General features: G+C 45.4%; 1 protein-coding gene and 2 long non-coding RNA genes across 3 annotated transcripts in view; 2 read left to right on the forward strand and 1 right to left on the reverse strand.

Moving 5' to 3' along the window:
* LOC140417814 (uncharacterized) overlaps nucleotides 1-23,487 on the forward strand; it is a 150,236-nt gene that overhangs the window by 46,007 nt on the left and 80,742 nt on the right. The window contains exons 4-5 of the mRNA XM_072501267.1: nucleotides 730-1,650; nucleotides 21,529-22,053. Of these exons, the coding sequence (XP_072357368.1) occupies nucleotides 730-1,650; nucleotides 21,529-22,053 (1,446 nt within the window). The remainder of the gene's footprint in view (nucleotides 1-729; nucleotides 1,651-21,528; nucleotides 22,054-23,487) is intronic.
* On the reverse strand, nucleotides 9,155-11,193 carry LOC140421549 (uncharacterized). Its single transcript, XR_011946902.1, has 2 exons — nucleotides 10,801-11,193; nucleotides 9,155-10,128 (listed from the first exon to the last, which is right to left on the reverse strand). It is a non-coding gene; the product is annotated as an uncharacterized lncRNA (long non-coding RNA).
* On the forward strand, nucleotides 11,765-19,143 carry LOC140421535 (uncharacterized). Its single transcript, XR_011946888.1, has 4 exons — nucleotides 11,765-11,822; nucleotides 12,885-12,934; nucleotides 13,457-15,474; nucleotides 15,557-19,143. It is a non-coding gene; the product is annotated as an uncharacterized lncRNA (long non-coding RNA).

The raw sequence follows: 23,487 nt of genomic DNA on the forward strand, positions 1-23,487 counted from the left end.
CAGGTTTCTAGATATTGAAGATATCGAGGGATATGGGGACCGTGTGGGGAAAATGGTGCTGAGGTCGATCGGCCAAGGATCTCATTGAATGGTTGAGCATACTCGGTGGGCCGAATGGCCAACTCTTACTCCTATTATAATCTCTGTGTCCTGGTCAGGAAGCAGTGAGCTGAGCTTGGATCTATCAATCAACATGAATCCGCACCTTCAGGAGAATTGGGAGGGTAAATATAAGATACAGCAGAGTGAGAATGGAGGGAGATTGTGTGGGATGGAGATTTACAGATTTTGGAGAACGAGAGAGGAAATAAGATTCCAAAGGAACTAGAATTGTCTGTTCTGAATTTCTATCCTGTACTAACAATGATGACTTTTGTTAATTGTTTTTAAAGAATATTGGAAGAGGAGGAATTATAGACCGAAATCTCAAACATCACGTCTCGATGTGACAAACTCACTCCATTCCTTCTGATCTGAATATCATCGGGCTCTGGATATCATCGGCGAGAAGGAGAAATATTTGTCCGATCTGTCAGCTTCAAAAGATTTTAAACGTGAGTGTGACTGGAAAAACACCAAGACCCACAAAATACACACCCGAGTGAGAGAGTTCCAGTGAACTGTGAAACGAGCTTCAACCAGATATACAGCCTGAAAAAACATCACACCATTCAGAGTGAGGAGAGACAGTGCACATGTTCTATGTGTAGACAAGGCTTCCACTGATTGTCCAATCTGGAGAGACACGAGGAGACCCAAAACATGGAGAAACCGTGGAAATGTGGGGACTGTGGGAAGGGATTCAGAGTCCCATCTAAGCTGGAGATTCATCAACGCATTCACACTGGGGAGAGACCGTTCCCCTGCTCTAAGTGTGGGAAAGGATTCACTCAGTTATCTAACCTTCAGGCACACCAGCGAGTTCACACTGGGGAGAGGCCATTCACCTGCTCTCAGTGTGGGAAGGGATTCACACAGTTATCAAGTCTGCAGTCACACCAGCGAGTTCACACTGGGGAGAGGCCATTCACCTGCTCTCAGTGTGGGAAGGGATTCACACAATTATTCAATCTGCAGACACACCAGCGAACTCACACTGGGGAGAAGCCATTCACCTGCTCTCAGTGTGGGAAGGGATTCATTGATTCATCCAACCTGCGGACACACCAGCGGGTTCACACTGGGGAGAGGCCATTCACCTGCTCTCAGTGTGAGAAGGGATTCAGTGATTTATCCAATCTGCTGAGACACCAGCGAGTTCACACTGGGGAGAGGCCATTCATCTGCTCTCAGTGTGGGCAGGGATTCACTTGGTTATCCAGTCTGCAGACACACCAGCGAGGTCACAGTGGGGAGAGGCCATTCACGTGCTCTCAGTGTGGGAAGGGATTCAGTGATTTATCCAGTCTGCGGAGACATCAGCGAGTTCACACTGGGGAAAGGCCGTTCATCTGCTTTCAGTGTGGGAAGGGGTTCACACAGTTATTCAATCTGCAGACACACCAGCAAGTTCACACTGGGGAGAGGCCATTCACCTGCTTTCAGTGTGGGAAGGGATTCCGTGCTTTATCCAGTCTGCAGAAACATCAGCGAGTTCACACTGGGGAGAGACCATTACCTGCTCCCTCTGTGGGAAGGGATCACATAGAAACATAGAAAATAGGAGCAGGAAGAGACAATGTGGCCCTTTGCGCCTACTCTGCCATTCATTATGATCATGGCTTATCATCTAACTCAATAGCTTAATCCCGCTTTCCCCTCCATATCCTTTGATCCCGGTCGCCCGAAGTGCTATTTCTAACTGCTTCTTGAAAACATATTGGCCTCAACTATTTCCTGGTGATAAGAATTTCCACAGACTAACTACTCTCTGGTTGAAGAAATGTCTCCTCATCTCTGTCTAAGTGGTCTACTCCGTATCCTCAGATTGCGACCTCTGGTTCCCACCATCAGGAAAATCTTTCCTGCATCTACCCTGTCAAGTCCTGTTAGAATATTATAGGTTTCTATGTGATCCCCCATTCTTCTGAACTCCAGCGAATACAATTCTAACTGATTCAATCTCTCATACGTCAGTCCCATCATCCCAGGAATCAGTCTGGTAAACCTTCGCTGCACTCCCTCTAGAGCAAGAACGTCCTTCCTCAGATAAGGAGTCCAAAACTGCACACAATATTCCAGGTATGGCCTCAACAAGGCCCTGTAAATTGAAGCAAGATATTCCTGCTCCTGGACTCGAATTCGCTCGTAATGAAGGCTAGCATACCATTTGCCATCTTTATCGCCTGCTGTAGCTGCACGTTTACCTTCAGTGACTGGTACTTTACATTTTTTTAAAAATCATTAGTATATCTTGTGAATATCTGGGGTCCTAGCACCGATCTCTGCGGTACCCCACTAGTCACTGCCTGCCAATTTGAAAAAGACCCATTAATTCCTACTCTTTGTTTCCTGTCTGCCAACCAGCTTTTTATCCTTCTCAATACACTACCCCTAATCCCATGTGCTTTAATTTTACACGCTAATATCTTATGCGAGACTTTGGTTAAAAGCCATCTGAAAGTCCAAATATACCACATCCACTGGCTCCCCCTCATCAACTCTACCAGTTATACCCTCGAAGAATTCCAGTAAATTTGTCAAGCATGATTTCCCCTTCATAAATCCATGCTTTGACTCTGTCCGATCCTGCCACTGGTTTCTAAGTTTTCTTGGGCTGCACGGTAGCACAGTGGTTAACACTGTTGCTTCACAGTGCCAGGGTCCCAGGTTTGGTTCCCAGCTTGGGTCACTGTCTGTGCGTAGTCTGCTTGCTCTCCCCGTGTCTGTGTGGGTTTCCTCTGGGCGTTCCGGTTTCCTCCCACAAGTCCCAAAAGATGTGCTGTTAGTTGAATTGGACATTCTGAATTCTCCCTCTATTTACCCGAACAGGCGCCGGAATGTGGAGACTCGGGGCTTTTCACAGTAACTTTATTGCAGTGTTACAAAGAACAAAGAAATGTACAGCACAGGAACAGGCCCTTCGGCCCTCCAAGCCCGTGCCGACCATGCTGCCCGACTAAACTACAATCTTCTACACTTCCTGGGTCCGTATCCTTCTATTCCCATCCTATTCATGTATTTGTCAAGATGCCCCTTAAATGTCCCTATCGTCCCTGCTTCCACCACCTCCTCCGGTAGCGAGTTCCAGGCACCCACTACCTTCTGCGTAAAAAAACTTGCCTCGTACATCTACTCTAAACCTTGCCCCTCTCACCTTAAACCTATGCCCCCTAGTAATTGACCCCTCTACCCCGGGGAAAAGCCTCTGACTATCCACTCTGTCTATGCCCCTCATAATTTTGTATACCTCTATCAGGTCTCCCCTCAACCTCCTTCGTTCCAGTGAGAACAAACCGAGTTTATTCAACCGCTCCTCATAGCTAATGCCCTCCATACCAGGCAACATTCTGGTAAATCTCTTCTGCACCCTCTCTAAAGCCTCCACATCCTTCTGGTAGTGTGGCGACCAGAATTGAACACTATACTCCAAGTGTGGCCTAACTAAGGTTCTATACAATGTAAGCCGACTTGTGGCAGTAAAGATTATTATTATAAGGGCTTTGCAATACAATCTTTGATAATGGATTCTAGAATTTTCCCCACGGCCTATAATTCCCTGTTTTGTCTCGAGCTCCCTTTTTAAATAGTGGAGTTACAGAAGCCACCCTCCAATCTGCAGTGTTCCAGAGTCTAGAGAATCCTGGAAATTGACCACCAATGCATCCACTATTTCTAGAGCCACTTCTTTAAGTATTTTGGGTTGCACATTATCAGGCCTTGGAGATTTGTCAGCCTTCAATCCCATCAATTTCCCCAACATCATTTCTCTCCTAATATTGATCTCCTTCAGTTCCTCCCTCTCACTAAATCCTGCATTCCCCAACATTTCTGGTATTTGATTTGTGTCCTCATTTGTGAAGACAGAACCAAAGTATGTATTTATTTGCCCAGCCATTTCTTTGTCTCCTGTTATACATTCCCCTGTTTCTGACTAAGGAACCTACATTTGTGTTCACCAATCTTTTTCTCTTCACATTCCTATAGAAACTTTTTCAATCAGCCTAATTTCCTGTTTTATGCCATTCCCAACATCACCACTGCAGTTTGAATGAAATGAAAATCGCTTATTGTCACAAGTAGACTTCAAATGAAGTTACTGTGAAAAGCCCCTAGTCACCACATTCCAGCACCTGTTCGGGGAGGCTGGTATGGGAATTGAACCCGCCCTGCCTTGGTCTGCTTTAAAAGCCAGCTATTTAGCCCTGCGCTAAACCAGCCCCAATTTGGGAGTCTATATATGATGCCACTAACTATTTTACCCCTTGGGTGTTTCTGAGCTCTACCCCTACAGATTCCACATTGTTGGAGCTAATATCCTTCCTCACTATTGCAGTAATTTCCTCTTTAACCAGCACTACACTTCCTGGGTCCGTATCTCCTATTCTTTCTCCCTCATGTATGTATCTAGCTTTACGTTCAATGTATTCATGCTGTTCACCTCAACCACTCGCTGTGGAGTGAGTTCCACATTCTCACCACTCGCTGGGTAAAGAGGTTTCTACTGAAATCCCTATTGGATTATTGAATCCCTTCATAATCTTAAAGATTTCCATCAGGCCACCCATCAGTCCTCTCTTTTCCAGAAAAAAGCAGCCTGAGCCTTTCCTGGGTGTTAAATGCTCTCAGTTCTGTATATTATGGATCTTTGTTGCACCTTATCCCATGCCTCTATTTCCTTGTTGAAAATGTAGATCACCATTGATTTTTTTTCTTTGAAAAAAAAAAATTTTTTTTAGAGTACCCAATAAATGTTTTCCAATTAAGGGGAAATTTAGCGTGGCCAATCCACCTAACCTGCACATCTTTGGGTTGTGGGGGCGAAACCCACGCAAACATGGGGGGAATGTGCAAATTCCACACGGACAGTAACCCAGAGCTGGGATTGAACCTGGGACCTCAGCGCCGTGAGGCTGCAGGACTAACCCACTGCGCCACCGTGCTGCCCTAAGATCACCAATGTTGTCAGTGCTCCCAGTGTAATCTAACCATCGTTCTAAACAAGTTGGACATTTCCTCCGTGCTTTTCAATTCTATCCCTCTAGAATGGAACCCTAGACATGGGCCCCACACTATAAGAAAGCTGCGAAGTTCTTCGAGAGGCTGGACAGGACATTTACAATAATAATCTTTATTAGTGTCACAAGTAGGCTTCCATTAACACTGCAATGAAGTTACTGTGAAAACCCCGTCGTCGCCACACTCTGGCACCTTTTCGGGTACACGGAGGGAGAATTCAGAATGTCCAATTCACCTAACCTGCACATCATTCGGGACTTTTGGGAGGAAAGCCACGCAGACACGGGGAGAACGTGCAGACTCCCAAAACAGGAATTGAGCCTGGGCCCCTGCTGCTGTGAAGCAACAGTGCTAACCATTGTGTCAGAATGGCACCAGGGATTAGGGACTCCTGTTAGTTGGAGTGACTGGAGCAGCTGAATTTTTCTCCTGAGATCACAGCACCTGGAGGGTGGGGAATGAGGTCATCCATGTTGGATCTCTGTGGAGCAAACCAGTCTGTCCATTGCCCCGTTCTATCCCCGAATCCCTGTTGGTTTCTTTCTCTCAGCACCTGTCCAATTTCCTATTGAAATCTTCCATCATCTCTGAATCTCCTACCCTCAGGCAGTAGGTTCCACGTCGTTTTCACTTGCTTTACAGGTACACAATGCTCCTGGAGCACAGAGGAGTCTATTTGGCCCATTTTTCCCGTGTCAGCTCTTTGGACAGCGACCCATTTAATCCCATAGTTCGACAATTTTGTTTTCTTTTTCAAAATGTATCAAATTCCCTTTTGGAAGTTACAGTCCAACATATCCACATAAGGTTCGTTCCAAGAGAGTCTAATGTAACTCTGTGATAACATGGTCTGTATAGCATTCTGATCATTACCGTACCACGTGTACATTAATAAATCATCATTCTGGCTAAGTCACCAGCAGATCTGTAGAAGCATTGCAAGAATAGATCACAGAACACAACACTAAACATCATATTCTGTCAAGAATATGTGGGTTAGGCATTGGTGTAATTGCATTGTTACTGGGCGAGTAATCCAGAGATCCAGGTTAATGCTCTACTGATCTGGGATCGCATCTGCCTATGACAGATGGTGAAATTGAAATTGAAATGAGGCTCGAGCACCATTTGTAGACCGTGTATTCCAAATCTTAACAACTCGTTTTGTGTTTTGCAACAAATAATTGTGCATATGGTGTGTCTGGGGTTTCACAGAGTGTCAAAATGGTGTCAACGATGTGCTAATTACACAAAATTAAGAGTCCATTTTTATCAATGATTCTGTTGAGGACTCCAAGTGTAATATATCCTAGTTTGCGGACAAATGTCCATTTCTATAAAACCTCTCACTACCACTGTACCTCCAAAAGTGTTTTACAGCCAATGGAGTACTTTTGAAACATATTCATTGTTGTAATGTAGGAAACTGTAAGGACAGATGTGTGATCACATTTCGTTTTAAAGTTGTTATTTTCATAGTGTATTCACTGTCATTAGTAACAAGGTCAAGGAAGCCCTTTTACATCTCTAACATGTGGCTTCCAGCAGCCAGATCACCTTCTGTACCTTTTTTATATTAACTATGTATTGATTTCACAGCAAAAAACAATAATTAAATACATGATTATTCAGTAGTGAACATTGATTATCATTAATGAATTGGTGTATTGGGTAATTATATTGCAAAGACTAGATCTATATTTTAAAAAATAACACGATCAACCAAAATGTTTCCAGAAACTGCAGAGCTATCAGAATTTGTTTGAAAAAATAAATTACTCAATAATTTTGAGATGCTACGAGATGTGGTGATAAGCATGTATATAATATTACATGTGCTCAGCAGTGTGACCTCCCACCAGCAGGTGGCGTCAGGCATCAGTCAGGTGACAGCAGAAGGTTGTAAAGCATACACGAGGTCAGTCGCACATAAGGATCGTTCCAAGAGAGTCTAATATAACTCTGTGATAACTTGGTCTGTATTGCATTCTGATCATTACCTTACCATGTGTACATTAATAAATCATCGTTCTGGCTAAATCACCGGCAGATCTGTAGAATCATTTCAAGAATAGAATCATAGAATTTCCAGTGCAGATGGAGGCCATTTGGCCCATCGAGTCTGCACCGGCTCTTGGAAAGAGCACCCTACCCAGCCCGCACCCTACCCAGCATCACACCCCCACCCTATCCCCATAACCCAGTAACCCTACCCAACACTAAGGGACATTTTGGACACTAAGGGCAATTTAGCATGGCCAATCCACCTAACCTGCACATCTTTGGACTGTGGGAGGAAACCGGAGCACCCGGAGGAAACCCACGCACACACGGGGAGAACGTGCAGACTCCGCACAGATAGTGACCCAAGCCGGGAATCAAACCTGGGACCCTGGAGCTGTGAAGCAATTGTGCTAACCACTATGCTACCATGCTGCCCTTAAATAGATCACAGAACACAACATTAGACATCATATTCTGTCAAGAATATGTGGGATAGGCATTGGAGAATTGGTATTGTTACTGGGTGAGTAATCCAGAGACCCAGGTTAATGCTCTGGGGATCTGGAATTGAATCTGCCTATGACAGATGGTGAAATTGAATAAAATTCTCGAATTAAAAGTTTAATGATAACACTGTTGATTGTTGTAAAACCCCGTCTGGTTCACTAATGTCCTTCAGGAAATCTGCCCCCCTTACGTGGTCTGGCCCACACGTGACACCAGATCCACAGCAATGTTGTGGTTGATTTGTAAGTGCCCTCTGAAATAGCCTCACAAGACACGCAGTTCAAGGGCAATTGGAATGAGCAGTAAATGCTGGCCCAACCAGTGATGCCCACCTCCCATGAATGAATAATTTTTAAGAAGACTGTTCAATTTGAAGATGAGTAAGAAACTGTCTCTTGGTTTGGATTTGACTTATTATCGAGGTACAGTGAAAAGTATTGTTCTGCGTACAGTCCAGATCGTTCCATACATGAAAAAACAAAGTGCGGATCTTGGCAGTTTGCTCAGTTCGCAAAATAATTTAATGGCTTTGTAGAAGCAGATAAATATTTTAATCACCATTCAGAACACATTTAATGGTAATGTGTGCTCATGTAGACAGACACAAACAATTTTGTAACTGAATTAGAGGAAATGAAAGAGATTTCACTGAACCACATTTTTGAAAAATTCGGCCTTCCTGATGGAGAAACAGGAAAAGCCACTCAGGGAGATGAGGAAATCCAGGCTCAGTGTGGATTTGCTGTCACCCCTGAACGGGATTTAGGCTGCGGAATGTTTCATACCCAGAACAAAGAGGGTCAAATATAATAAACTTATCATTCTTTAATCTACCTGTGAAGATATTTGATTGTGTTTAAAAACTGACATGGCCAATCTCAAATGAACTCAACAGAACTTGTATTACCCAATGATTCGATTTATTTTCTTTGTCAGTCATGTTTGCAATTCAATGTTGTATATTTCAGAGAGTCTCAATTTCAGATGAGGACATAAATATCAAATAATATCAAGTTTTGAGTAATGCAATAAATACTGAGTAAAATTGTTTGATGTTTTTCGAAGGAAAGTAAGAATGATGTTATTACTGAATGAGAGGAAATATTTGCTGGACGGACATTTCTACATTTCATAATTCATTTGAAATCTAATAAAGTAAACTACTTCAACAAAGTGGTCGCCAGAGGGCTTTGTTAAGCTTTACTAATAGACAGACTCTGTAAACAGGATGTAGATCAAATGTAATTAGATTCTGTTATCAACTCAGAAATAATGACAAGATGCTTCAGCAAAAAAATACACTTTTGTAAATTCAATATGAAACCAATTGCATGATTACATAATGTTTATATCGTAAACTACACCATCTTCGTGTCCAAATCTTCTGGTCATTGGAGCAGGGGAACGTTCTCATTAAATCAAACTGAGCAAGAATTCTGCAGAAACTCCTTTTTCAAAAGCAAATTGGAAGAATAATCGGAATAGAGAAACTTCAAGATCACAGAGAGAAGGACATTGAGACTAATTGATTTGCTCTTTTTCAATCTATATTTTTATTCGACTTTTATCATTTTTACAGATAACACAACATATTTTCCAAACTCCAGTCCAATGGGCTCATTGCCAATCAGCTGTTTTTTCAGTGTACTGGTTATCACGTTCCCCTCACACACCAAATGTCCCATATTATTATTATTCAAAACATTACTGATGTTATTCATCTAAATTTGCAGATAAGTTGTATCATTGTTATTTATTGTTCAATAGTTAAGCGATTGCATTATCTTACACCCGCAAAGTTCCAAATGATACCCTGCAAAATACTGTGATGGAGACTGGCAGGAATCGCAGTCAGAGTTCACACATGTTAGTTGTGAATGGTTTTCTAATGTGCTGTGCCATTTTATGATTCTAATTTCTCCGCCAAGTGCCTAATTTTCAGTCAAATTGTACTCCCACAATAGAAGGTTCTTCAGTGCAATAAGGATGCACTGTTTACTATTCTCGGTCAGTGCACTAAGCCTGTTCCCTGTTTCTGTGGTGTAGTGATTATCATGTTTGCTTAAAGGCCCTCGGTTTAAAACCGCACAGAAACATTATCAAACCCCATTCATTTCCGTGTGTGGAAAAGTTACATGATTGACATTTTCATTATTCATTTACACCCATCCTGAATTGCCCTTGAATTGAGTTGCTGAGTTGATCTGCCGTGTGGAACCCCGTTCCCCAGAGCTTCAGCCTGGTTCTCTGCTTCACTAGTCTAGATGTGGAGATGCCGGCATTGGACTGGGGTGGGCACAGTAAGAAGTCTTGCAACACCAGGTTAAAGTCCAACAGGTTTGTGTCGAATCACTAGCTTTCGGAGCGCAGCTCCTTCCTCAGGTGAATAAGGAGGTGGGTTCCACAACCACATCTCTAGACAAAGTCACTGATGCAAGATGGTACTTTGAATGCGAGTCTTTGCAGGTAATTAAATCTTTACAGGTCCAGACTGTGTCACTGGAGAGAAGGATAATCACAGGTTAAAGAGATGTTAATTGTCTCAAGCCAGCACAGTTGGTAGGATTTTGCAAGCCCAGGCCAGATGGTGGGGGGTGAATGTAATGCAACATGAATCCAAGGTCTCGGTTGAGGCCGTGCCCGTACGTGCCGAACTTGGCCAATCCACCTAACCTGCACATCTTTGGACTCATGTCTGTGCTATCATTAAGACTGCCTGTTTCCACCTACGTTACATTATCAAGCCTCTATCCTGTGTCTGCGCGCCTGGGGCTGAAACCTCGGTCATGCCTTTGTCACCTCCCGATTCGACAATTTCATTACACACCTGGCTGCTCTCCCACATTCTACCTCTGTAAACCTAAAGCCATCCAAAAGTCTGCTACCCATGTCTTAATTCACAGCAAGTTCCTTTCCCCTATGATCCCTGTGCTCCGAGACTTGCATTCGCTCCCAGTCAATTCTCAGCCTGTTTTCAAATCCCTCCATGGCCTCGTCTCTCCCTGTGTCTTGTCATCTCCTCCAGCTCCACAACCCCCTGAGATATCTGTCGAGCTCTGATCCTGGACTCTTGTACACTCCCAACTCTAATTACTCCACCATGGTTTTAAGTTCCCTCAGCCCCAAGCATTGAATTCCCTCCCTAAACCTCCCCGTCTCCACCTCACTCACCTCCTTTCAGACTCTTTAAAACTCATCTCTTTGATCAAGTTTTTGGTCACCTGCCCTAATATCTCCTTTTGTGTCTGGGTGTCTCACTTTGTTTTATAATGTTGCTGTGAAGTTGACTGGGATGATTTATGATGTTAAAGGTGTTATATAAATAGAAGTTGTTGTTGACTGTAACCCTGACCTCCTGTTTTACAATATCCCATTGGTTTCACAACAAACTCTATCTCTGATGTTTTGCCCCCTGCGGGTTTGCAGCCTCTATAAAGACGGCGGCCGTTAACTCAGGCCTGTCACCGGGAGCAGGCCGCAGCTGTCCCGCCGCTCGATGCAAACCCGGGCCCGGAAACTTCTTATTGGGGTTTGGAGCCTCCACCGGGTTTCAGTAAAACCTCCCGACCGAGTCGGGACAGCACGGGCAGCACGGTAGCCTTGTGGATAGCACAATTGCTTCACAGCTCCAGGATCCCAGGTTCGATTCCGGCTTGGGTCACTGTCTGTGCGGAGTCTGCAAGTTCTCCCCGTGTCTGCGCGGGTTTCCTCCGGGTGCTCCGGTTTCCTCCCACAGTCCAAAGATGTGCAGGTTAGGTGGATTGGCCATGATAAATTGCCCTTAGTGTCCAAAATTGCCCTTAGTGTTGGGTGGGGTTACTGGGTTATGGGGATAGGGTGGCGGTGTTGACCTTGGGTAGGGTGCTCTTTCCAAGAGCCGGTGCAGACTCGATGGGCCGAATGGCCTCCTTCTGCACTGTAAATTCTATGAAATTCTATGAGTCCAGCTTCGGCACTGCGCATGCTCCGGCTCACAATGCCCAGTGGATGATTGATGGCAGCTCTGGACCAATAGGACGAGAGGGGCAGGTCTGGAGGACCGAGCGGAGCAGCTGGTCCTCCAAGCAATCGGAGCGCATGAGGGGCGGGGCTCAACCACGGTCTCCCACGTGAGTTGGAGCATGCGCAGTGCCGATGACAACTCAGGTTTCCGGCGGTCCGGTGGAAATGCTCAGTCGGTCATATCCCGCGCGGTGAGGCATGAGGGAGGGATGGAGCCGGCGGATGGGTCGGGAGGCTTCATAAACACCCTGCGCAGGCCCCAAGCCCCGAATGCGAAACTTGGATACAGCAGTTGAACCGGCGAAAGCTGCTCGGGCTTTTCCCGCAGACAGGCCCGGGTGGACGAAATATGCGACCGTGCGCATGCGTAGTGAGCGAGAACCCGGCTTTGCTCCACCTCCCATTCACTCTGATTGGTTGGAGGACAAGCCGCTCTCGGTTGGTCCTCCAGCTCTTCCCATTGGTCCGAACCTGCCGTCAATCTGTCCCCGGGCATTGGGAGCTGGAGCAAACCCTTCACAATCATTGCAAGAAATCTTACACCAGGTTAAAGTCCAACGGGTTTGTTTCAAATCACTAGCTTTCGAAGCACTGCTCCTTCCTCAGGTGAATGACACCTGGTTATTCACCTGAGGAAGGAGCAGTGCTATGAAAACTAGTGATTTGAAACAAACCCGTTGGACTTTAACCTGGTGTTGTGAGACCTTTTACTGTACTCACCCCAGTCCAACGCCGGCATCTCCACATCATGGCTTCACAATCATTGTCAGCTCCCTGGTTTGCAGCTGCGGGGCTTCTCCCTCCCTCCCGAGAACAGGCCCAGGTTAACGGGAACCATCCTGTTTCAGCAACTGGAGGATGGTTCACATCAGAGGAGGGGGACAAGAAATAAGAGCTTCCACTTTGCACTCAAATCAATGAGAACTCTGATCTCTGGCAAGGAAGGAAGCCCTGGCAGGTGGGCGGGGAGGATTCACAAACACCCGCTGGAGGCCCCAAACGTCCAATACAACACATTGATTTTATTGTCAGTCTGCAGACAGGAGCTGGCGAACTGAACCCAGGCAGAGGAGAGGAAGGGAGAAAATGGAGTGGAGAAAATAAATGCCCAGGGAGGAGGGAGAGTGTGTGGGACGGGGATTTACAGTTTTGGGGGAACAGGAGAGGGAAAAATATGCCAGAGAAACTAGAATTATCTCTTTCAGAATTTCTATCCTGGACTGACTGATGGTTTTCGTAAACTCCTTTTACAGGGGGTTAGAAGTGGAGAATTTACACAGAACAAACTCAATCCAACAGAAAGGTTTGTCTCTTTGCGGTTTCTATCCTGCATTGACAGTGATGAATTTTGAAACATGATATTACAGCTCTCAGGAAAGATTAAATGGAGTGGGGCCTTTTTTCTATCGAAAATAAGGAATTCAGCAGTGACCTAATAGAAATATTTAACATTATCAGTAGTTTGGAGAAGGGCGATGTGAGAGAGTCCAAACCCAGGGACCATCAACAAACAACGAGTCATGAATACAAGATAGTTACGAATAAATCCAATGAGGCAATACAAAATAATTTATTCACTCACTTGTTTAGAATGTGCAACTCATTACCATGGAAAGGAGTTGAGGAAAGTGCTGAGATGTTTTCAAAAGGAAACTGGACAAGCACATGAGAGAAAATGGAACCGAAAATCAGCTGAAAGGCTGAGATTTGATAGGTGTGACAGTCGGAGATGTGTGCCGGGTATGGACAGCAGCAGAATCTGTGACAGAATGGCCTGTTTGTGTCTTATATATTCACAGTAATTCAACATAATCTCCTTTTACAGAATATTTGCAGATGCAAACATCATGTCAAGATCTGACACAGTCACTTGATTCATCAGGACCGGCCTTTCAACGTGGAAGGAGAAATGTTTGTCTGTTTTGTCTTTGTGGAAAATATTCAAAAATCACTGTGATTGGAAAAGCACCGAGACACAGACCTCTGAGTAATTTTCCACAGTTAGCTGGAACTGAGGTTTAACCAATCATACAGCATGAAATTAAATTGCAGCATTTACATCAGGGAGACACCGTACTCAGGCTTCAACTGATGATCCAAGTTGGAGAGACAAGGACATTCGCACCAAAGGAGTCAAGAAGCAGCAATGGGACATTCAGCCCCGTGAGCCTGTTCCACCATTTAATAACATCACGGCTGATCTGATAGTGACCGCAAATCTGCATCCCACCTACACCTGATAACCTGTCAATAACCATGGAGAAACCGTGGAAATGTGGGTACTGTGGGATGGGATTCAATTACCCATCTGAATTGGAAACTCACCGACGTATTCACACTGGGGAAAGGCCATTCACCTGCTCCGTGTGTGGGAAGGAATTCACTAAATTATCCAACCTCGACACACACCGGCATGTTCATACTGACCAGAGACCGTTTAAATGTGCTGACTGTGAGAAGAGCTTTAAAAGAAGAAATGGTTTACTGACACACCAACGCACTCACACTGGGGACAGGCCATTCATCTGCTCCATGTGGGAAGGGATTCACTCAGTCACCCAATCTCCTGAAACACCAACTTGTTCATACTGATCAGAGACCTTTTAAATGTGCTGACTGTGAGAAGAGCTTTAAAAGCAGAAAGGATTTACTGACACATCAACGCACTCACACTGGGGAGAGGCCATTCACCTGCTCCGTGTGTGGGAAAGGATTTAATTCTTTATCAAATCTTCGGACTCACCATCAGGTTCACTCTGACCAGAGACCGTTTAAATGTGCTGACTGTGAGAAGAGCTTTAAAAGCAGAAAGGATTTACTGAAACATCAACGCACTCACACTGGGGAGAGGCCGTTCACCTGCTCCGTGTGTGGGAAGGGATTCACTTGTTCTTTCCAGCTTCTGCAACACCAGCGAGCTCACACTGGGCAGAGACCGTACACTTGCCCCGTGTGTGACAAGAAGTTCACTCTGTCATCCCACCTGACTTCACACCAACTTGTTCACACTGATCAGAAACCTTTTAAATGTTCTGACTGTGAAAAGAGATTTAAAAGTAAACCGAATCTGCGGAAACACCAGCGAGTTCACACGGAAACAGAATCATAGAATTTACAGTGCAGAAGGAGGGCATTTGGCCCATCGAGTGCACCAGCCCTTGCAAAGAGTACCTTACTTAAACCCATACCTCCAACCTAACCCATAACCCCATCTAACCTTTTTGGACACTTACGGGCAATTTAGCATGGCCAATCCACCTAATCTACACATTTTTGGACTGTGGAAACTGGAGCACCCGGAGGAAACCCCACACAGACACTGGGACAATGTGCAGACTCCGTACAGACAGTGACCTAAGCCGGGAATCCAACCTGGGACCCTGGAGCCTTGAAGCAACAGTGCTAACCACTGTGTTACCGTGTGGCCCACACGTGGGAGCGGTACTGGGGAGAGGCTGTGTAACTGCTCCCTGCGTGAGAGGAGATTCACTCAGTCAAACAACCTGCACAGACATCAGCAAGTTCACAGGCAACAGCAGGGTTTGGATTCAGCTGTTGTTGCTGCTGTTAGTTACATCCAAGACTGAATGATGCCTGGACGTCTGTTTCCAGTGGGGCTCCACAGTTTTCCGGTATATATCAATGATTTAGACTGAAATGTATGCACCAGGATTATACAAAAGTTGCTCATGTGTTTTAGACAATGAGGGAGAAAGCCATGGACTGGGTTAGATGGACAGAAAAGTGGTAAATGGAAATTTAGATAATGAGGGGTTAGGAACACACTTCAGTTAACTCCCAATAAAAATAAGGTCACTTCAGGATAATGGAAAAAACTGATTGGTGAGTATCTGATGTATCTTTATTTGTTTTATTCTTTTTTTATATAAATTTAGAGTACCCAATTCATTTTTTTCCAATTCAGGGACAATTTAGTGTGGCCAATACACCTAGACTGTGCATCTTTGGGTTGTGGGGGCGAAACCCACGCAAACACAGGGAGAATGTGCAAACTCCACATGGAGAGTGACCCAGAGCCGGGATCGAACCTGGGACTTCAACTCCGTGAGGCTGCAGTGCTAATCATTGTGCCACCGTATGCAAAGGGGAATGGTCCAGTGGTATTTTTGTGACTGGAAGACTGTTTCCAGCGGAGTTCTGGATTGTTCAGGACAAGATTCTATGCTTTGTGTGTTATATATGAATGATTTAGACTTTAAGAAAGGGACATGGTTAAGATATTTGCAGTCTCGTGGTTGACAGTGAGGAATAACGTTGTAGACTACAGGAAGATATCGGTAGACTGATCAGCTGGGCAGCAAAGAAGCAAATGGAGATCAATCTGGAGAAGTATGAGGTAATAAATACACTTGTGGTTCGTGTACAAGGACACACAGATTCTTCTCTACTGTGGTATTCTGCAATCTCTATTTAAATTATTATTCTTCCCAACACAGGGGACAACTTCACTTTTTTTCAAAAATTATACTTTATCTGCCAAATATTTCCCACTGACTTACCCTATGTGTGATCTTTCTGCCGGCTGTGTAACTGGGTGAAGCTCTTTTCACAGTCAGTTCACTGGAACACTCTCACTTGGGTGTGTGTATCGGCACGTTTCCAGTCACAATAATATTTGAAATCTTTTCCCATGGGCAGAATAGACTTAACATTGCTCCTTCCACATTCAGAGGCCAATGTTTTTCCAGTCCTAATGAATCGAATAACTGTTACCCCTCAATGTGATGTTTGGTTTGAGTTTGTCATCTGCAAATTTTCCTCTTGAATACCTTGTACAAATTTCGGGTCAGTCAATTCCACTTTCAATGTTTTCTTCCAATTACCCAAAGCTGTAAATCCCCGTCCCACACACTCTCCCTTCTTTCTGTGATGAGAACCAAACCCACCTCACCATCTGCACCATTTCTTTCCTCCACTCCCAGTTTTCTCCCTCCCTCTCCTCTGCCTGGGTTCAGTTCTCCAGCCCCCATCTGCAGACTGCCAATAAAATCAATGGGTCTTATTGAGGGTTTGGGGCCTCTAGCGGATATTTGTGAATCCTCCCCGCCCACCTCCCAGGGTTTCCTTTCTTTCCAGAGATCAGAGTCCTCATTGATTTGAGTGCAAAGTGTCAGCTCTTATTTATTATCCCCCCTCCCCATCCTCTGATGTGAACCATCTTCCAGTGTCTGAAGCAGGATGGTGCCCGTTAACCTGGGCCTGTTCCCGGGAGGGAGGGAGAAGCCCCACAGCTGCAAACCAGAGAGCTAACAATGATTGTGAAGGGTTTGCTCCGGCTCATAATGCCTGGGGATTGATTGACGGCAGGTATGGACCAATAGGAAGAGATGCGGGCTGGAGGACCAAACTGGAACGGCTGGTCCTCCAACCAATCCGTATGAATGAGAGGCGGGGCTGAGCCCAGATGTCCCTCATTGGCTGAAAGTTTGAATCATTTTGAAAGCTGATTTTTTGAATAATGTTTATTGTCACAAGTAGGCTGACATTAACACTACGACAAAGTTACTGTGAAAAGCCGCTAGTCTCCACATTCCGGCACCTCTTCAGGTTCACAGAGGGAGAATTCAGCATGTCCAATTCACCTCATGAGCATGTCTTTCAGGACTTGTGGGAGGGAACCGGAGCACCTGGAGGAAACCCACGCAGACACAGGGAGAACGTGCAGAGTGTGCACAGACAGTGACCTAATCTCGACCCTGGTGCTGTGAAGTAACAGTGCTAACCACTGTGCTACCGTGCCGCCTTTTGTCTCAAATCACTGTGCTACCCTGATTTGTCTCAAACCCCAGGAGGAAACGGGACCTTTCTGTGGCTTTAGACAGGTGAAACCCTGTGGGTGTGGAGCAAACATTTCAACATTTGTTGCTGAAATGTGGCAACAAGATGGTTCAATCTACAAACATTCAAAGACTGACTTCAAGGGCTGGTTTAGCTCAGTGGGCTAGACAGCTGGTTTGTCACGCAGAATAAGGCCAGCAGTGTGTGTTCAATTTCCGTACCAGCTTATCCGAACAGGCGCCTGAATGTGTCGACTTGGAGCTTTTCGCAGTAACTTCATACTTCTGACAATAAATTATTATTATCAAGGAATAACTGGCAGACAGGAAATGGCACCATTAAAACAAGTATTGTTCCCCATTACAATAACGAGGACAGGACAGGGAGGAGGTTAATACTGTTACCATTCAAAGGTAGCACGGTGGTGCAGTGGTTAGCACTGCTGCCTCACGGCATCGAGGTCCTAGGTTTGATCCAACTGCAATTATGTAGTTTGCAGGTTTCCCATCACACTTATACACACAAGCACCCACACACAGAAGCACCCACACACTCACAGACACACAGAAGCACCCACACACTCGCAGACACTTCCAGTCCAATCAGATGGAAATTTTTCCTCACACTAACCAACTTGACTATTACTGTGGTTAGGTCCACAGTTTTGCCGAAATTCAAGTAAACCTATCCCTGCGGGACTGTGAGCAGTTTTAACCATCCAGTGTTTTAACCGTCCAGTGATCAGTATGAGATTGTTTGCAATACAGGGAACCAGCCTTGAATAATTACAACCTGCTATTACAGATGATGCTAATTCCCCTGAGCTTGATGGGGAGATGAAGAGGAATCTAAGACAGGTTACAAGGAGAAAAATGCAATGGGAATGTTTGCACTGAGCAAGAGAAAAGCTTTGAAAAAGCAAAAGCATTGAATCTCTTGTGCCCCGAGGTGGTGTGTGGGTGGGGGCGCAAATCACGTTCATATGTTTTGGTCCTGTCCAAAGCTGCAGGATTATTGGAAGGAGGTTTTTAGGGTAATCTCTAAAGTGGTGCATGTGAAACTGGGCGTGGGCCCTCGGGAGGCCATATTCGGGGTGTTGGACCAGCCGGGGTTGGAAACAGGTGCGCAGGCAGCTGTTGTAGCCTTCGTCTCGCTGATCGCCCGAAGACAGATCACCTCTCCACCCTGTGCCCTGGCGTGGGGGGGGGGGGGGGGGGGGGACCTGTTGGAATTCTTGACTCTTGAGAAGGTTAAGTTTGAACTGAGGGGAAGGATGGAGGGGTTCAAAAATTCATGGGCGTTATTCATTATGCACTTTCAAGAATTGGATAACATCGAACATTGATAGAGGGCTACAAAATTATGAGGGGCATAGACAGAGTGGATAGTCAGAGAATTTTTTCCCAGGGTAGAGGGGTCAATTACGAGGGGACATAGGTTTAAGGTGCGAGGGGCAAGGTTTAGAGGAGACATACAGGCAAGTTCTTTACACAGAGGGTAGTGGGTGCCTGGAACTCGCTGCCAGAGGAGGTGGTGGAAGCAGGGGCGATAGTGACGTTGAAGGGGCATCTTGACAAATACATGAATAGGATGGGAATAGAGGGATACGGACCCCGGAAGTGTAGAAGATTTTAGTTTAGACGGGCAGCATAGTCGGCACGGGCTTGGAGGGCCGAAGGGTCTGTTCCTGTGCTGTACTTTTCTTTGTTCTGTATTGGGGGGGGGGGGGGAACGGTATGTGAGTTGGTGGGAGGATGGGATTGTTGTTGTTGATTTGGGGATCAACATTATCTTCGTTACTGCTTATTGTTTATTGTTGGTGGGTGCAAATTTGGGAGAAAATGAAAAAGGAGAATAAAAAATATTTTTTGAAAAACCTAAGGATCTGCAATAGACGTTTGTCCTAGTAAGTCATATTTCGAGCAAGATTATAAACACAGGGCATTCATTTAAAGTGATTATAAAAAGAAGCAATGCTGATGAGAAGAAAAACATTCTGTGCTGCATGTGGGATCATGAATGCACTGCTCGAAAATGTGGTGGAGGCAGATTCAGTTGATGCCGTGAAAATAATTGGACAACTATCTGTGACTATCAGATCAGCCATGACCTTATTAAATGGCGGCGCAGACTGGGCTGAATAGCCAACTCCAGCTCCTTGCTCATCTGTTCGTATCTTTTGAGGAGAAAAATATCTGCAGAGTTCAAGGCCAATGACAGGGGATTGTGACTGTTGCAGAAAGTTGGCACAGATACAATTTGTCGAGTCCCTTCACTCTGCTGTCACCTTCCTATGTCACTGTGATATAAGGGAAATGCAGTGCACCAATGCAGGAGAGGCAGATTGCTCCCTCTCGATATAATGGAAACCCTGTGCCCCAGTGCAGGAGAGGCTGGTTGTCGGGCAGTGTGAGCTGAACATACATGGCTGGATAAAGACTAAGGCAAATGTCAAGATTCTTGGAGCGAAAACAAATCTGGAGGGAATTGGTCAATGATCCTGGGGAGTTGCATTTTGCATGAATCGTGAGTGTGACCCAGTCACAATTATGAACAGAAAACAAATCTATCACTGGTTTCATGAGATGATTTACCGTGTCCCAGGTGTTGTAAATACTGTACATACTGGAGATCAGCCTGCGTGCTGTCTATGTCTAAGTGATATCTTATCAGAATAATGTGCTTCTGTATTAAATAAAGTAACCGAACCTCTCATTGTGCTTCATGCCCAGCATCTTGCTTATCCGTGGATCTTCTGTTTTGCTGACTGGGAAAAAGAATCTTCCTGTTTACTAATTGCTTTCTATGGCGGCTGAGTCACCCTGAATCCCCGGCGCTGCAGAAAGTTCCCTAACAATGAGTGCAGGAGGTCAATGCGCAGGTGCAGTGTGGGTGTGTGCTCTGAGCATGCTCAGTGTCAGTCATGGTGAGAGAGTGAGGAGGAGCGGATGGTTCAGGAGGAGATTTTGGGCACAGTGTAGGAATGGAAACCGTGGCTGCACTGGGAACTTTATCAACTTCTGGGGTAGGCCTGAGGCCCCGAATAAGAGGCTTGTTTAGCCCACAGTGACAGGCCCGGAGGGAGCGGGCTCACAGGCCGCCAACTTGCGAGTGGGAGTCGGGGCGGATCAGGGAGACGGGGTTTCCGCCCCGGTGGCCCGGGTTACCCAGGCAACCAGCCGCTGCCATCTTGGACAGGGTTCACACTCTGAGAGACAAAGACTGGGATTGACAGGTTGGGAAAAGGATATTACACAGAAACTAGAATTGTCTGTTCTCAATTTCTATCCTGTACTCACAGTCAGCACTGTTTTCAAATCATTTTCCAGGAGATTAGGTGAGGATTTACAGACAGAAAATCAAATCAAACATCACGTCAAAATCAGATACATTCTTCAGGACCTGAATATCATCGACCTTTGAATGTGGCAGGAGAAATGTTTCTCAGTTCTGTCTGTGGGAGAAGATTTCAAACATCGGTGTGACTGTAAAAACACCGAGACCCACACACACATCCGAGTGAGAGTGTTCCAGTGAAATGACTGTGGAAAGAACTTTAACCAGTTACACAGCCTTAAAAAACATCACACCATTCACAGTGAGGACAAACCATACACGTGTTGTATGGACGAGGCTTCAATGATTGTCCAACCTGGAGAGTCACAAGGACACCAGCTCCATGGAGAAACTGTGGAAATCTGATGATCGCGGCAAGAGATTCAATTATCCATCCCGGCTGGAAATCCATCGACGCAGTCTCACTGGGACCACCATCACAGAAAGATTGTGAAAATGTGAAGATTGTGGTAAAGGATTCTATTAACCATGCTGCTGGAAATCCATCAACGCAGTCACACTGGGGAGAAGCCGTTTGTCTGCTCTGTGTGTGGGAAAGGATTTACAAAGGCAGAGAGCCTTGTGTCACACCAGCGAATTCACACTGAGGAGAGACCGTCCAGATGCACTCATTGTGAAAAGATGTTCAAGCAGTCATCCACCCTCACTGCAGACCAGCGAATTCACACTGGGGAGAGACCATTCAACTGCTCTGTCTGTGGGAAGGGATTTACTCAATTATCGGCCCTGCTGACACACTAGAGAATTCACACTGAGGAGAGACCATTCACCTCCTCTGTGTATGGAAAGGAATTCACGCAGTCAGCCAGCCTCGTGTTACACCAGCGAATTCACATAGAAGAGAGGCCGTTCGGCTGCAATCACTGTGGAAAGAGATTCAGGCAGTCTTTCGACCTCACTGCACACCAACATGTTCACACTGGGGAGAGACCATTCATCTGCTCCGTCTGTGGAAAGAGATTCACTCAGTCATCCGGCCTTTGGTCACACCGGCGAGTTCACACTGAGGAGAAGCCGTTCAGCTGCACCTCCTGTGGAAAGAGTTTCAGATCTTCATCTGATCTCAACGTACACAAGCGTGTTCACACTGGGAGAGGCCGTTCACCCGCTCTGTGTGTCGGAAGGGATTCACTCGGTCATCCAATCTGCGGGCACACCAGAGAGTTCACAAGTAACTGCAGGGATTGGATTATGTTGTTATTGTTGCTGTTACACACATCCAGGATTGTTAGTCTGATAATATTTGGTTTGTTTCTGGTGAAATTAACAACCCAATAACAGACGGAACTGTAATGTTCTGGATACCTCCCTGATTTTTGGGGTTGCAATGTCCCTGTTTCAAACACCATCTGGGATCTTTCCCCTTCATTCAAGAACTCGCAACAGAAACTAGCGTACAGTAAAATTATTAACTTCTATTTGAATCCTAAATTGCTCTATGATGTAAAATCTACAATTCCGTGTCTGAAAGGTTCCATTGATGAACATCTCCAATTGTAACATGCTGATTAATCCTTGCTGACAATTCTCTCTGACATATACGTTCTTCACATTGGGAGCTCCATTATATTATCACAGCACATTGAACAAAACAGTAAAGTATTTCACAGACACATCAATAAAGCTTCATCAATCAACATTGTTATTGATGAAGTTTGGAAGTCGCTGAGTTGAATCGTTTCTGACACAGCAGCAGCAACATTTGGTAAAGGTGGAACCCACAACACAGAGTGGTTTGAGAGCCACTCAGCAGAGATGACATCTGTCATTGAAGCAAAAAGCAAAACCAACCTGATGTACAACATAAAATCAACACTGAGAACACTGCCTCATGTGAAAGCAGCAAAAGACAGGCAGATACTGTGTAATAAACACGGGATCAGCCGACATCAAGAATTCCAAACTGCCTATGACAATGGAAATCTATCTGTTATGTATTTGATGGGATTAACAGGACACTTGGTTCTGCTTTCACCAAAGTTGGTGTCCTGAAATCATCAGATTGTTAAGTTCTCACTGACAGAAGTAAACAGCTGGGTTGAACACAACAGTGAGCTGTACCCCTGTGAGACGGGCATCTCCCAGTCTCTGTTTGACTCTTCTGCAGCTTCCTGTCATGGTTGAGTTGGACGAGGAATCCTCATCATTTGAGCCGGAAAAGGCCATTGATTGTTGAGCAAGCAGAAAAACACCCAGCAAGGATGGAATTCCAACTGAACTGCTCAAATGCAGAAAGTCCAATTAACTGTCCTACCTTCATGACCTGCTCCTCCTCTGTTGTTATGTTGCTGGCTGTTCCTCATTTCGAGGATGATATCTACGCCGAGTCATGGGTTTCTCTTGTGGTCTTTCTGCGATTGGAGAAGCTGTTGCTCAACGTGCATATCTTTGGCAGAGATCCCTCTCCGCCACTTCATTGAAGTGTTGGAACTCAAAAGTATAATAATCTTTATTATTGTCACAAGTAGGCTTACATTATCACTGCAATGAAATTATTTTTAAAATCCCCTAGTCAGACTTCCATTGACGGCAGGCGGGAGGCAGCCGCGCGTTGGAGGGCTCCCGTTCGGGAACGGCATTGTCGGGGGTTAACGCCCGGTCCTAGGGCCAGCGAAGGCAGTAAAAGTCGGGAGCCAGTACAGAGGAGGGGAATGTCGAAGACCAGCCAAAAAACGGCCGTGAAAAAAGCGGCTGAAAGTC

This window comes from Scyliorhinus torazame, chromosome 5, assembly GCF_047496885.1.
Source record: "Scyliorhinus torazame isolate Kashiwa2021f chromosome 5, sScyTor2.1, whole genome shotgun sequence".
Lineage (NCBI taxonomy): Eukaryota > Metazoa > Chordata > Chondrichthyes > Carcharhiniformes > Scyliorhinidae > Scyliorhinus > Scyliorhinus torazame.